General features: G+C 35.6%; 1 protein-coding gene across 3 annotated transcripts in view; it reads right to left on the bottom strand.

Moving 5' to 3' along the window:
- Positions 1-14,625, bottom strand: part of LOC106974722 (zinc finger protein 345) — a 171,767-nt gene that overhangs the window by 144,753 nt on the left and 12,389 nt on the right. The window contains exon 7 of one of the 3 annotated variants that reach the window (XM_027044703.2): positions 732-10,752. The exons of the other annotated variants lie outside the window; for them this stretch is intronic. Coding sequence (XP_026900504.2) covers positions 9,383-10,752 — 1,370 coding nt within the window. The 3' untranslated portion in view covers positions 732-9,382. Of the gene's footprint in view, positions 1-731; positions 10,753-14,625 lie in introns of those variants that run through there. 3 annotated transcript variants of the gene reach the window in all.

Genomic DNA, 14,625 nt, shown 5'->3' with positions numbered 1-14,625 from the left:
TTTGTGGTTTCATAATTATTTTAGGATTGTTTTTTCTATTTCTGTGAGAAATGTCAGTGGAATTTTGATAGATATTGCATTGAATCTGCACATGGCTTTGGTAGTATGAACATTTTAACAATATTATTCTTCTGATCCATAAATACAGAATACCTTTTCATTAATTTGTGTCTTCTTCAATTTCTTTCATCAGTGTTTAATAGTTTTCAGTGTACAGATCTTTTACTTCCTTGGTAAAATTTATTCCTGAGTATTTTATTATTTTTTAGGCTATTTTTTTTGTAATTTTTAAATTTATTTATTTATTTTGAGAGACAGCAAGCAGGAGAGGGGCAGAGAGAGAGAGGGAGAGAGAGAAACCCAAGCAGGCTCTGCCCTATCAAGTGAAGCCCAATGCGGGGCTTGAACTCACAAACCATGAAATCATGACCTGAGCCAAAATCAAGAGATGGATGCTTAACCAATGGAGCCACCCAGGCGCCCCTATGCTATTTTCAATGGGATTGTTTTATTTCTTTTTCAGAGAGTTCAGTGTTAGTATATAGAAACATAACTGATTTTTGTATGTTGATTTTATATCCTGTTAACTTTACTCAACTTGTGTGTTAGTTCTAACAGTTTTATGGTGGCATCTTTAGGATTTTCTATATGTAAGGTCATGTCATTAACAAACAGAGACAGTTTTACTTTCTGATTAGGATGTATTTTATTTTTTATTGTATTGTATTGTATATTTTATTTTATTTTTTATTTTATTTTATTTATTGTATTGATGAGTCTGGCTAGAACTTCCAGTACTATATGAATAGGTGGTGAGCATGGGCACTCTGTTTTGTTCTTGATCTTAGAGGGAAAACATTCAGCCTTTCAGTGTTAAATAGGATGTTAGCTGTGAGTTTGTCAAATATGGCCTTTATTATTTTGATATATATTTCTTTCATACCCAGTTTTTTTTAAGTTCTCAATATGAAAGGATGTTAAACTTTATCACTTTTTCTTCATATAAGGTGATCATATTTTTAACCTTCATTCAATTAATGTGGTATAACACATTTATTGATTTGCAAGTTAATCCATTCTTTTTTTGTAATTTTTTAAAACGTTTAATTTTTATATGAAATTTATTGTCAAATTGGTTTCCATACAACACCCAGTGCTCATCCCAACACGTGCCCTCCTCAGTGCCCATCATCCACTTTCCCCTCCCTCCCACCCCCCATCAACCCTCAGTTTATTCTCAGTTTTTAAGAGTCTCTTATGGTTTGGCTCCCTCCCTTTTTTTTTTCCCCCTTCCCCATGGTCTTCTGTTAAGTTTCTCAGGATCCACATAAGAGTGAAAACATATGGTATCTGTCTTTCTCTGTATGACTTATTTCACTTAGCATAACACTCTCCAGTTCCATCCACGTTGCTACAAAAGGCCATATTTCATTCTTTCTCATTGCCAAATAGTATTCCATTGTATATATAAACCATAATTTCTTTATCCATTCATCAGTTGATGGACATTTAGGCTCATCCATTCTTGCATCCCAAGGAGAAATCCCACTTGATAGTGGTGTATGATCCTTTCAACGTGCTGTTGAATTTCGTTTGTTAATATTTTGCTAAGAATATTTGCATCTATATTCTTCAGGAATATTAGCCTATAGTTTTTGTATTAACAGTAGTATTTTAAAAATTTATTAAAAATACTTTTTAATGTTTATTTTTGAGAGAGACAGAGGCTGATGGAGTGTGGGCGGGGAGGGGCAGAGACAGAGAAAGGGAGACACAGAACCTGAAGCAGGTTCCAGGCTCTGAGTTGTCAGCACAGAGCCCTATACGGGGCTTGAACTCACAAATCACGAGATCGTGACCTGAGCTGAAGTCAGACGCTTAACTGACTGAGCCACCTAGCCGTCCCTTAAATTTATTTAAAATTAGTTAACATACAGTGTAGTATTGGTTTCAGGAGTAGAACCCAGTGATTCATCACTTCTCTGTAACACCTAGTGCTCATCCCAACAAGTGCTCTCCTTAATGCTCATCACCTATTTAGCCCACCCTCCCACCCCGGCAAACCTGTTTGTTCTCTGTATTTTAAAGTCTCTTATGGTTTACTTCCCTCTCTCTTTTTACCTTTTTTCCCCTCCCTGTGTTCACCTGTTTTGTTTTTTAAATTCCACATATGAGTGAAATCATATTTGTCTTTCTCTGACTTGTTTTGCTTAGCATAATACACTTGTTTCATCGTTGTTGCAAATGGCAAGATTTCATTCTTTTTTTAAAAAATGTTTAAATGTTTATTTATTTTTGAGAGGCAGTGAGAGGGACAGCGTGAGCTGGAGAGGGGCAGAGAGAGACAGAGACACAGAATCCAAAGCAGACTCCAGGCTCTGAGCTATCAGCATTTAAAAAGGAACAAACTATTGATAGATGTGACAACTTAGATCTCAAAAACATTGAGTTCTGAAAGCCAGTCTCAAAAGGTCACATACTGTATGATTCTATTTATGCAACTTCAACAAAAAATTATAGAGATCTAAAACAGATTAATGGTTTCCAGGGATTAGTGATGGTAGGTGAAGTGCAGGTGTGATTATAAAGAGGCAGCATAAGAGAGATCTTTGTATTGGAATAGTTCTGTATCGTTAGTGCAGTAGTGATTACACGAATCTATACTTATACTCATGATGACATGTAACTACATATATATGTCATATTAATGTCAAATTCCATGTTTTGATATTGTACTTTATGTAAGATGTGACCACTGATGGAAACTTGGTGAAATGTACCATTTCTGTAGATTCCTGTGTACCTATAATTATTTTCAAGTAAAAAAGTTAAAAAAAAAACCTTAATGGACTGAAAAACAGAATGCATACAGCTGAATTGTGAATTAGGAAGCCAGATTTCATTGCTATACAGGTCAGAGGAACCAAATGTAACAAAGTGATGCAAAGTATTAGAATAAAACTTGACATAAAAGATTGAAGTAGAAATTCCACCATCCATTTAAAAGAAGCCCCAGAAGATAATAGAAATAATTGAGGAGAGGTAATGTTTGAACTAGTAATCAATGAAAGTAACCTCAAAACCAAGAAGGATGTTAACTACTCAATTTGAGAGAGCCCTAGCAAGTTAATAAAATTCCAATTATCATTAATTCTGGTACACATTTTGATTTTAACATCTGTGAGACCAGAATGCATCTTAATATCAGTGACATAGCATAGTTTAATTCAGTGTTTTCTTTCCTTTAAAATGGTAAATAAAATAACTGGTTCTAAAAGTGATGGCTTTGAAAAAATTAAGTAAAATAGTAATACCTGAAATACCAAAAATAAGTTTTAAAAAATACTGAAAGTTTCAAGAAAGATTTAAAAAACAGTTTACATACATAAGAATAAGAAATACATTAACATTATACTTTCACAGATTATATTCATGTAGGAAGACAATGGAGTAAATCATCAAATTCAGAGAGAAAAACAATTCGTACCAATTTCCAGACTGTGCCAAACTCTCATTTAAGCATCAATGAAATAAATTAGGCATTTAAGAAACCTTCTCTGAATGTATTCCTGGAAGCTATAATCCAACAAAAAGACAAAATAACCAAACGACAGAAATAAGGTGACAAGGTTGCAATCTTCATACAAAAATCAATAGCTTTCTTATATATCAATAATGATTAGAGACTGTAACAAAACATTTCCAGTCATGAAATCAACAAAATGTATAATGCATCTATGATTGAACAAAGCAAGGAATTTGTAAGCTCTTTATCTAAAAGTGTAACGACTAGAGGCGCCTGGGTGGCTCAGTTGGTTAAGTATCCGACTCTGGCTCAGGTCGTGATCTCACAGTTCCTGAGTTTGAGCCCCACATCAGGCTCTGTGCTGACAGCTCTATGCTAACAGAGTTAAATTAGTTTTAATGCATGGAAGATCTAATATTGTAAAGATTTCAATTTTTATTTTCCTTTTTAAGTACCCTGTCTGAATAGGATACAGTATAACACCTTGCAGCTTAACGGATTTTCTTTGGTAGAAAGGAAAATAGAAGTGATCTTGATTTTTTTTCATTATGTTTCTGTATATTTTCTCAATTTTTATAGAAAGTTATTTATAAAGAGCAAAGGTAAAAATGTTTAGAAGGATACAATACTAATATATATTAAAGGACATTAAAACAGCAACAATAAAAAAATTATAATGGATATTCTATGCCATTTTCCTGTCTCTGCAATGCTATATTTACATGTATATAAATATATATTATACATATACATACACACGCACACACACACACACGTATTTCAGAAGCAGACAACAGGACACGATGATAAGGGAAGAAATTATTCAATAAATAAGAGTGTAAAAATTGAAAAATTTTCCAGCCTCAGTTAATTATTCCCCTTCACAAGTCAGGATGATATAAAAATTACATGCCAAGCACCAGTCTATCATCAAATTAGTAGTAACTGATGAGAAGTAATGCCAGGAGGAATACTATGACAGTGGATAAGGCATTCTCTAAGTCCATGGATGGTAGTTTTATCAGAAGCTTGGCATGCAGGGAAAGTAAATCCATATCCAGAGTTAAGTTTCTAGTCCAGTAAGGTCAAAACGCTGCCTCTTCTATGATGGAAGTGATCAAAGGTAACCAACCTGCTTCCAGTAGCTAGCTGAACACCTCAAGGAATAGTGTTATGTTGGGGGGCTCAGTATTGTCTCTGCTTCTGGCAGATTGAGCACTCAGCAATGGTCATAGCCAGGTCAGCCTTGGTGAGTGGAAGTCCATGTTGCTGATCACATGCATTACCTTCATCCCTGCCATCATGGCCACTTTGTTCATGGGTCCATTGAACCAGGGTGGCTGGGGAAAGAAACTATTAACCACAGAATGGGCTATCCTGTCCACTTGATTATTAAAATCCTCCTTTGCTGAGGTCACTCATTTATATGGGACACAGGTATCTTCAATTTTTTTGCCCTAATTCAGAGAGGTCTACCCACCTACCTCTCTCCCAGATTTCATTGTCCAAATTTCCAATCATGTTCCTTCCACTACAATGCCACACACTTAGTATCCATTTCCACACTTGTTCCCTGGATTTCTAAGTTAGAAAACTCAGGTAGTTCTTTTGGACTGTAGCACCCCTCCTCATGGGTCACACTTTGCACTGCACTTTTAGGAGCCTGCTGGGACAGAGTCTAGTGATGGGTCTAGAAACAAAAGGGGGTGGTTATGGGGGTTTCTGAGAAGTAGCATTGTCTTGCATGGCCACTACCTCAAGGGAGGTCATTAGTTTCCTCATGCAATGCATAGTTAATTCCATCAGATGGACATGGAAAGGCTGATGTCACTGTGGGTGGGGATGCCACTGCCACTAGGGATGGAAAGGCCACCTCTGCTGATGAGGCTGCTTCTACTGGGAAGAAGACTCAGAATATAGGAGCTCAATGTCACAGCTACGTCAGAGCCTTCCCACTTGTCCCCATACCATCTTACAGGATCCCATTCTTTCCCAATCAATACTCTCACTTTAACATTACTTAACTATTCAGCTGAGAATTTCCCAAATCTCGTTTGAAAAATTCCATTGTTAAGTAATTTCTCTCTACTTGCATTTTTTTATAATCAGCCAGGAGCCAAGCCACACCTTCAACTTCATTATTGTTTACAAGTTCTACTTTCCACAAAACACTAGAATGGAATGCAATTTCACCAAGTTCTTTGTCACTTTATAAAATAACTGCCTTCCTCCGGTTTCCAATATGTTCCTCACTTCCACCTGAGACTTCATCTGTACTGCCTTTACCATTCATTTCTATGAACATTCTGTCGATAATGTATTCTCTAAGGTTGAAGTTTTCTCTTCAGCTCTTTTCTGATATCACCAAAATCACCATTAATGTCTTTATTTTTTGCATGCATCTAAAAACTCTTCCAGCTTTTACCTATTACTCAATTCCAAAGCCACTTCTACATTTTTAGCTATTTGTTACATTAGCACCCCACTTCTGGTACCAATATCTGTCTCATTCATTTCAGTCTGCTATAACACAGTACAATAGATGGGGTGGTTTATAAACAACAGCAATTTATTTCTCACAATCCTTGAGGCTGAAGTCGACATCAGTGTGCCAGCATGGTTAGTTTCTGGCAAGAACTGTCTTCCAGAGTAAAGACTGCCATTTTCTTGTATCCTCAGATGGCACAAAAATGTAAGAGAGCTCTCTGGGATCCCTTTTACAAGGGGACTAATCTCAATCAGGAGGGATCCACCATTGTAACTTAATTTCCTCCAAAAGGCTCCACTTCCTAATGTCATTATATTGGGGGTTAGGATGTGGACACATGAATTTCAAGGCCCAAATGGCTTCACTGGGAATCCTACCAAACATTTGAAGAATAATTAACAATTCAACACTACCTCTACCAGAAATGGAAAGGAAGCAATTCTGTGAAACTCATTTTATGAGGCCATAATCACCTTGATAACAAAATGAGGCAAAGACAGTAGAATACAAGAAAACTACAAACTAGTATTCCTCATGAATATAGATACAAAGATCCTAAAAAAAAAAAAAAAATCCTCAAAATATTAGCACATCATAGCAATCTCAGCAAATCCAGCAATGTATTTATGTACTACATACAAAATGTACACTAAAAACAAATGGAGCTTATTCCAGTGATGTAAGTCTTGATCGATATTTGAAAATTCATAAATGTAATCCATCATAACATAGCAAAAGAGAAAAATCACATTTTACTCCTATCAATTGCTGCATATTTCAAATAAATCTCAAGGAAACATAGAGGGTTCCATGGCAGTGTTTCCAGAGAGCAAAGGGTTTTCAAAGTTATAATGGGCCTGGGGTGGGGGTGGGAATCAAATATATAGTGCTGTCCTGAAAATATAGCCTCCAAATAATGATGAACCCAACTTTTATCTTTCCTGTGAAATACTAGGGCTTCTAACAATTTCAAACTCATTTTTCTACAGCAGCCTCCTAGGGAACCTAATAGAGAAGAGCCTGTTGATTCTTTGAGTGAACCCTAATAAAATTCATAGAAAATACAGTTTTTAGGGGTGCCTGGGTGGCTCAGTTGAAGATCAACACCACATCTTGATTTCAGCTCAGGTCATGATCTTAGTGTTGAGATGGAGCCTGGTGATGGTCTCCATGCTGATAGCACAGAGCGTGCTTGTTATTCTCTCTCCTTCTCTCTCTGCCCGTCCCCTGCTTGTGTGCACGCTCTCAAAATAATAATTTTTTAAAATTAAAAAAAAAAAAAAAGAAAATACGTTTTTTAAGACAATGGTACTACTTGAAGCGCTGCAAGCTTGAACCTAATGGGACAGAAATAGTACAAAGTGAAAGGGCCTTGGGATCCCAAGACATCTACAGGCTAAAAACAGTCTTAGAAAACTATTCAGCTATAAACACGGGCTACCTTCATGAAGGGGAGGAAAACAAAGGATGATTCAGGGTAGAACCAAGACCTCAGTATGCAAACATGCCACTTGGAAGCAGAAAGACACTTAAATTGGGTTCTGAATATCCCACTGAATATCCCAGCAGAGAAACACTGTGAGAAACAATATACATTACATTCTTTTAAAAACGAAATCTTCAAAACCTCATGTGTATTTTACACCTAACACCATTTTAATTTGAACTAGCCACAATTCAAGTGCTCAATTTTGAGTGCTCAACATGTTGCTGGCAACTATCTTATTTGACAATGAAGGTCTAGTCCATTAATTTCCACATTTAGTTCTAGTAACTGCTTTTTAAACTCATTCTTTAAACATATGAAGTACTGTGGGACAGGCATGGTAACAGAGGTAGCAATAGGTGAACTAGATAAAATTTGGATCTTCCATCTGTATTTCCCAAATACAGTATAGCATATTTAATATCCCAATGTGCAGAACTTTGACAACACCCAGAAATTTTGATATGCAGTCATTTAAAAAAATCATTTACTTCAATTTGGTTAAAATTCCAGAGCTAATTTTATCTTTAAAATAATATTATGGAAAAATTCAAATACATAAAAGTAAAGAAAATAGCAAGAACAAAATAAAAACTATGTACTCAAGACTTATCTTACCATCACTTTAACAAGCTTATCCTTTTCTTTTGCATGAGCACTTTTTTTAAAATTTTTTTTAACATTTATTTATTATTGAGAGACAGAGCACGAGCAGAGGAGGAGCAGAGAGAGAGGGAGACACAGAATCCAAAGCAGGCTCCAGGCTCCGAGCTGTCAGCAAAGAGCCCGACATCGGGCTCGAACTCACAAACTGTGAGATCATGACCTGAGCCAAAGTCAGTTGCTCAACCGACTGAGCCACCCAGGTGCCCTGCATGAGCACTTTTAAAAAGTTCCAGACATCATACCATCTTATGTGTATAAACTTATCTCTAACATTTTTATATAACTACGATGCTACCTAACAAAAACATAATTTCTTAGTATTATCTGTCAATATTCCCATTTCCCCAACTGTCATAAAAATGTCCTTTTTACATATTTGTTCAACTTGTGATCTAGTTCACTGCATTTGATTGATATACATTTCTTCAGACTCTTAATATTTAAGAGTTCCACCTCCCTTTTTTCAATGCTATTTTATTGAATTTGAAGGCAGGTCATTTCTCTTGTGGAATTACCCACATTTTAAATTTGTTTCATTGCTTCTTCTTGTGTCATGTTCTTCTTTCTGTTCTGTGATTCTTCCCTAAACTGGGAGTTAGATCTTGATGCTTAGATTTAGTTCAATATTTTTTTGGCAACATGTGTATGTCTTACTGTAACTTATTAGGGGGCACAAAATGTTTTGTCCTATTTTGAGATTAAAATTCATCAATGGGTATCTACTGGTCTTAACCTCCACTGAGAATTGTGCCTAGATCCATTATTTCATTATGTGCTGCAAAATTCTCAATAAAGAACTTTAGCTCATCAACTTCTAGTTACTCTAAAATACAGTTCAACAGGAAATGCAGGCTAAATGATTTTCCTTTCAATTATCAGTTTTTGGAATGAGATAGTGCCCTAGCAACCTTCATAGATATATTATACAGATGGGAAAAATAGAGGCGATGATAGGTAAGATTAAAAGCTCTTCTATATTCACTCCTTTAAAAAAGAGTTTCTTTCTAGAACACATTTCCCAAAGTTTAACATAGTTTTTAATGATGAGTAAAGGCTTCTAAAAATTCATGAAATTTATCCTTTCCTTCAAAGAAAACCTATTTAGGTTAGCTGTAAGCACGAAGCAAAAGGGATTCCTATATTCAAAAACTTTTCCCCTAAAATTTATTTTCTAATGCCCCTTAACACAAAATTCACAGTGGAAGGCTTTCCTAAATTATTTAGTTACATTATGAATTCGCTGATGGTAAGTAAGATGTGAATGTTGTCTAAATGCCTTTTTACATTCCTTACATTTGTATGGTTTTTCACCAGAATGAATTCTCTGATGTTGAATAAGTGATGAATGAAGTCTAAAGGCCTTTCCACATTCCTTACAGTCATAGGGTTTCTCACCAGTATGAATACTCTGATGTTGAGTAAGTTGTGATAGCAGTCTAAAAGTCTTCTCACATTCCTTACATTTATAAGGTTTCTCACCAAAATGAATACTCTGATGTTGGGTAAGTTGTGAGAACAGTCTAAAGGTCTTCCCACATTCCTTACAATCATAGGGTTTCTCTCCAATATGAATACCCTGATGTGAAATAAGTTCTGAGTAACGACGGAAGAACTTCCGACATTCCTTACATTCGTAAGGTTTCTCACCAGTATGAATTCTCTGATGGAGAGTGAGATGATAGCCACGACTAAAAGTCTTTCCACATTCTTTACAATCATAGGGTTTCTCACCAGTATGAATTCTCTGATGGAGAGTGAGTTGTTGCCGCACCCTGAAGGCCTTTCCACATTCCTTACATTCATAGGGTTTTTCACCAGTATGAAGTTTGTGATGTACTCTAAGGCCTGTACTACACAAAAAAGCCTGCCCACAGTCCTTACATTCATAACACTTCTCAGCAATATTAAGTCTCTGATGTCGTGTAAGGTGTGCATACTGTCTAAAGGTCTTCCCACATTCCTTACATTCATAGGGTTTCTCACCAGTATGAATCCTTTGATGAAGATTAAGTTGTCCTCTTACTCTAAAGGCCTTCCCACATTCCTTACATTCATAGGGCTTCTCACCAATATGAGTTCTCTGATGTACTCGAAGATCTGCACCACATGTAAAGATCTTTCCACATTTTTTACATTCAAGGAGTTTGTCAGAAGTATGAATTCTCTGATGTCGACTAAGGTGGGCACACTGTCTAAAGGCTTTTCCACATTCTTTACATTCATAGGGTTTTTCGCCAGTGTGAATTCTCTGATGGAAAGTAAGTTGTTGGCGTACTCTAAAGGCCTTCCCGCAATCCCCACATTCATAGGGTTTCTCTCTATTATGGATACTCTGATACAGAGTAAGAGAAGTGAGTTTTCTGTAAGTGGGCATTTTTTCAGAGGTGGTTTTTTTCACTTGCCGGAAATATCCCTCTTGAAGGTGTTCTTGTCCCTCAAACTTCTCATATTTATAATCTTTTCTGATAAAGGAGTTTTCAAGGCCACAACTTCTAATTCTTCCCATTATCTCCCACTGAGATAAATTCATTTCACAAATATCCTTTTCTTGAAATAACTTTTTAGTGTCATATCTGGCTTCTAAATCTGAAAGAAAACAAGATAAATACATGCTATCTTCTTATTCTAGAAAAAGCAAACAAGCATATAAAAAAACTTTATAATAGAAAATAAAGCTCAATTTCAAGTAAACGAGCTAAAAAACCTCATCAAAGTTTGAGAATCTTTAAATTTTTTAACGATTACTTTTTAATTAGAATAATGCACAAACATCTTACCATGAATAACATGGCCTTTGTTTACCATATCATCTCAAGCCACTGCCTGGTTTGCTCCCTATATTCCTATCCCACTAGCCTCCTTTCAGTTCCTAGAATATGTCACAATCTTTCCATTTCTTAGAGCTTTTCACTGACAATTTAAATTCATAGGAATTTCAACTTGCATTTTCTACATAGTTGGGTTCCTTTCATCCTTTAGATACCATGTTAAAAATCAGACCCTTTCTGGGGCACCTGGGTGGCTCAGTCGGTTAGGCGGCCGACTTCAGCTCAGGTCATGATCTCGGGGTCCGTGAGTTTGAGCCCCGCGTCGGGCTCTGTGCTGACAGCTCAGAGCCTGGAGCCTGTTTCTGTTTCTGTGTCTCCCTCTCTCTCTGCCCCTCTCCCATTTGTGCTCTGTCTCTCTCTGCCTTTCAAAAATGAATGTTAAAAAAAAAAAATCAGACCCATGCTGACTTCATCTAATTTATATACTTTATTTTCTATCCCAGTAACTTGTTCCATGTTTCTTAACACTTTTTTGATTTTGTTGTTACATATTCATTACTTTTCCCATTTTTAAATTCTCTTTATTTTCTTACCTTAAACCTTCCCAAGGGCAGAAGCAACCTTTCATTTATCATTGAATAACAAACTCATAGCATATAGTAACTATTAATTATGAAATCTCATAATTGGTTAACAGTTATTGCATATGGTCCCTTGCCTCTAATCTTATACCTTATTACAGATTAAATATTTTTTATTACTTCCTATAGAGATAGGAAACAAAAGCACATCTAAGCTATCTCAGTCAAATATATAAATGAAAAATGGTGATGTCTTCACATCTGATCATCTTCCCAATTGTCTACTTTCACTTAGGTATCTCCACTACATCTGATTTTCTACCTTGCATAGTCATGAGTAAACTTTGCCTGTTTTCACAAGGTAACAAGAAGCTCATCTTTATTTCAGTTTATATATCTACACACATCTATGTTACAAACAGCCTGTTTAGTTCCTTCATGCCCTTCCCTATACTCTCCCCAGAGTCCTCAAAGCCAATGCCATTTAGATGCTACCTAGAGAGTATTTTCGTGATTTTTCAGGCATAAGAACAGTTTTATACCATACTAGCATGCTAATAAAATTCTGAGCAAAGAGATGTTTTTCTCAAATGTGTATTTCCTCAAAAAAATTCCAATTAAGAGTTCACTACTTTTCAAAATGAAAATCGTATTTTTAAAAACTGAGAATACAGGAACATTAGTTTTAATATGCCCAAACTGGAAAGAATCCATCAGAATGGCTATGCAAATTAAAACATACTGAAACAACACAATACTGTATACCAAGGAGAATGAATAATATACAAATACATGCAACAACATGGATCAATCTCACAAACATAATGGTGAGTAAAAAAGCCAGACATAAAAGAACATATACTGTATGGTTCCATTTTTATAAGTTTCAAAAAAAGTAAAATTAATCTATGGAGTTGCTAACAGTCAGGATAGTGGTTAATTTCAGTGGGGAGGAATGACTCGAAGGAGTTAGGAGGGAGCCGCTACTTCTCTCTCTCTCTTTTTTTTGTTTGAGTTTTTTATTTAAGAACTCTCTACACAGAATGTGGGGCTCAAACTCAGGACCTTGAGATCAAGAGTCACCTGCTCTTCCAACTGAGCCAGCCAGGCACCCCAGGAGGGAGCTTCTAATATCCCAGCAAATCTCTATTTTGCTGCCGGTCAGATGGGTGTGATCACTTCGTGAAAATTCAGTAAGCTGTTTCCTTATGATTTCTGGATTTTTTTTTTTTTTTTGGTATACGTTTATGTTTCAGTAAGTTTGCTTAGAAAAGGATTACCGAAAACATTAAAAAGTAACAATGATTTAAATAGTGTAGATAAAATATAAGCAGAGACAGGTAAATGATGATAGAAAATATCACTATCGGGGCACCTGGGTGGCTTAGTAGGTTAAGCGTCTGACTTTGGTTCAGGTAATGATCTCATGGTTCGTGAGTTTGAGCCCTGTGTCAGGCTCTGTGCTGACAGCTCAGAGCCTGGAGTCTGCTTTGGGTTTTGTGTCTCCCTCTCTCTCTGCCCCTCCCCCACATGTACTCTGTCTCTCTCTAAAAGATAAATAAAACATAAAATTAAAAAATATATGTATCACTATGAAATCTGTGTGTCTTCCTCCCTCCCTCTCCCCTTAGTTCCTTCCATTCTCCCACTTTCCCTCTTCCCCTTCTCTCTGTCTCCATCTCCCTACCCCAAAAAAGCAATAAAAAATTATGGCAACTTTGTAAGAATCTTTAGGAAAAAGTCAATTTAAGTCTTCATTAAGATAAATAAGATATAAATGACATATTAAATGACTAGTAATTAGCTAAATAACAGTAGTAAATAAGTAGGAGGCTATAAAGGTATGACAAACGTTATAAATGGTAATTTCAAAGGATTTACTTATAAATTTAAAAAGTAAAAACCAGCAATGGAAAAGGAAAGTCATAAAAAAATTTGAAAACAGGAAAGTCATAGTTAAAATAAAAGTAAGCCAAAATATTTGTAAGAAAATGAGAAAGTGTTCAGAGCATAAATGCTCACACAAATTGACATAAGAAACATTAAACAATGGAATGGAAAAATAGAATAAAGGAGATGAGCAGACAGTACACAAAATATACATAAATATACACAAACTTAAGACAAAATGTCCATATTCTCTCACACACACACACCACAAAGTAGAACAAGTTATAAAATTTATCCTATAGAGGTGCCTGGCTGGCTCAGTTGTTGGAGCATGCAACACTTATCTCAGGGTTGTAAGTTCAAGCCCCACATTAGGTATAGAGATTACTTAATAAAATCTAAAACACACAAACACACACACACACATATCCTATAAATTTAAAGGTTTTCATTAAAAAAAAAAATTCTGAAAGTGGATATAGTGAACCTCATATATGCCCCCACCCGTTATAATACATGCCAGATTAAGACCCTGGCACGTTGAAAATTCTCACCTAGGAGACTACTCTATAGTATGAACACTGAACTGTAATCTTATGATGTCTGTAAACAAAAAGTCAGCCATATTTGTTTATGCCAGTTCTTATCCTTGCAAGCTACTAAGACAATCATTTCTATAAAAACAAAGCTGAATATTTTAGGTTCTTGTTCTACTTTAAACTGAAACTAGAAATAATAGCCTATGTAATATATATATGATCTAAACAAGAAAAAATTGGCTGGACCTAGAATGAAACCAAAGGCCAAACTAGACATCCAAAAACTGGCCTATGGTAAGGAATTTTAATGTTTTGATTTTTAAGATATATGTAAAATATTTAACTATTTAAAATTAATAAACCAAACACTACTTTGGATTCTACTGAATCAACAACTTCAGTAAACAATGCTAATAGGAAAACACAGTGTTAGCCCATCTTAGATCAATATGAAAGGAGAAATGTTCTTTCCTTTTGCAGAGCATCAGCTTAAATTAAAAAGAAAACGAGGATCATGTTACCTGGTCACAGAATTAATTTGTTTTCTGAGGTATGATGTCTTTCATTACCTTTCTTTGTTGTTACTGATACAAGATAATATGGAATACAGAATATTTATGACAGAGGCAGTACTGGTTATATTAACACCAGGGTTAATGTATCAAGAAGTCTGTAAATATT

This window comes from Acinonyx jubatus, chromosome E2 (genome assembly GCF_027475565.1).
Source record: "Acinonyx jubatus isolate Ajub_Pintada_27869175 chromosome E2, VMU_Ajub_asm_v1.0, whole genome shotgun sequence".
Lineage (NCBI taxonomy): Eukaryota > Metazoa > Chordata > Mammalia > Carnivora > Felidae > Acinonyx > Acinonyx jubatus.
The sequence above is the reverse complement of the archived record's forward strand: the minus strand, read 5'-3'. Positions and strand labels throughout refer to the sequence as shown.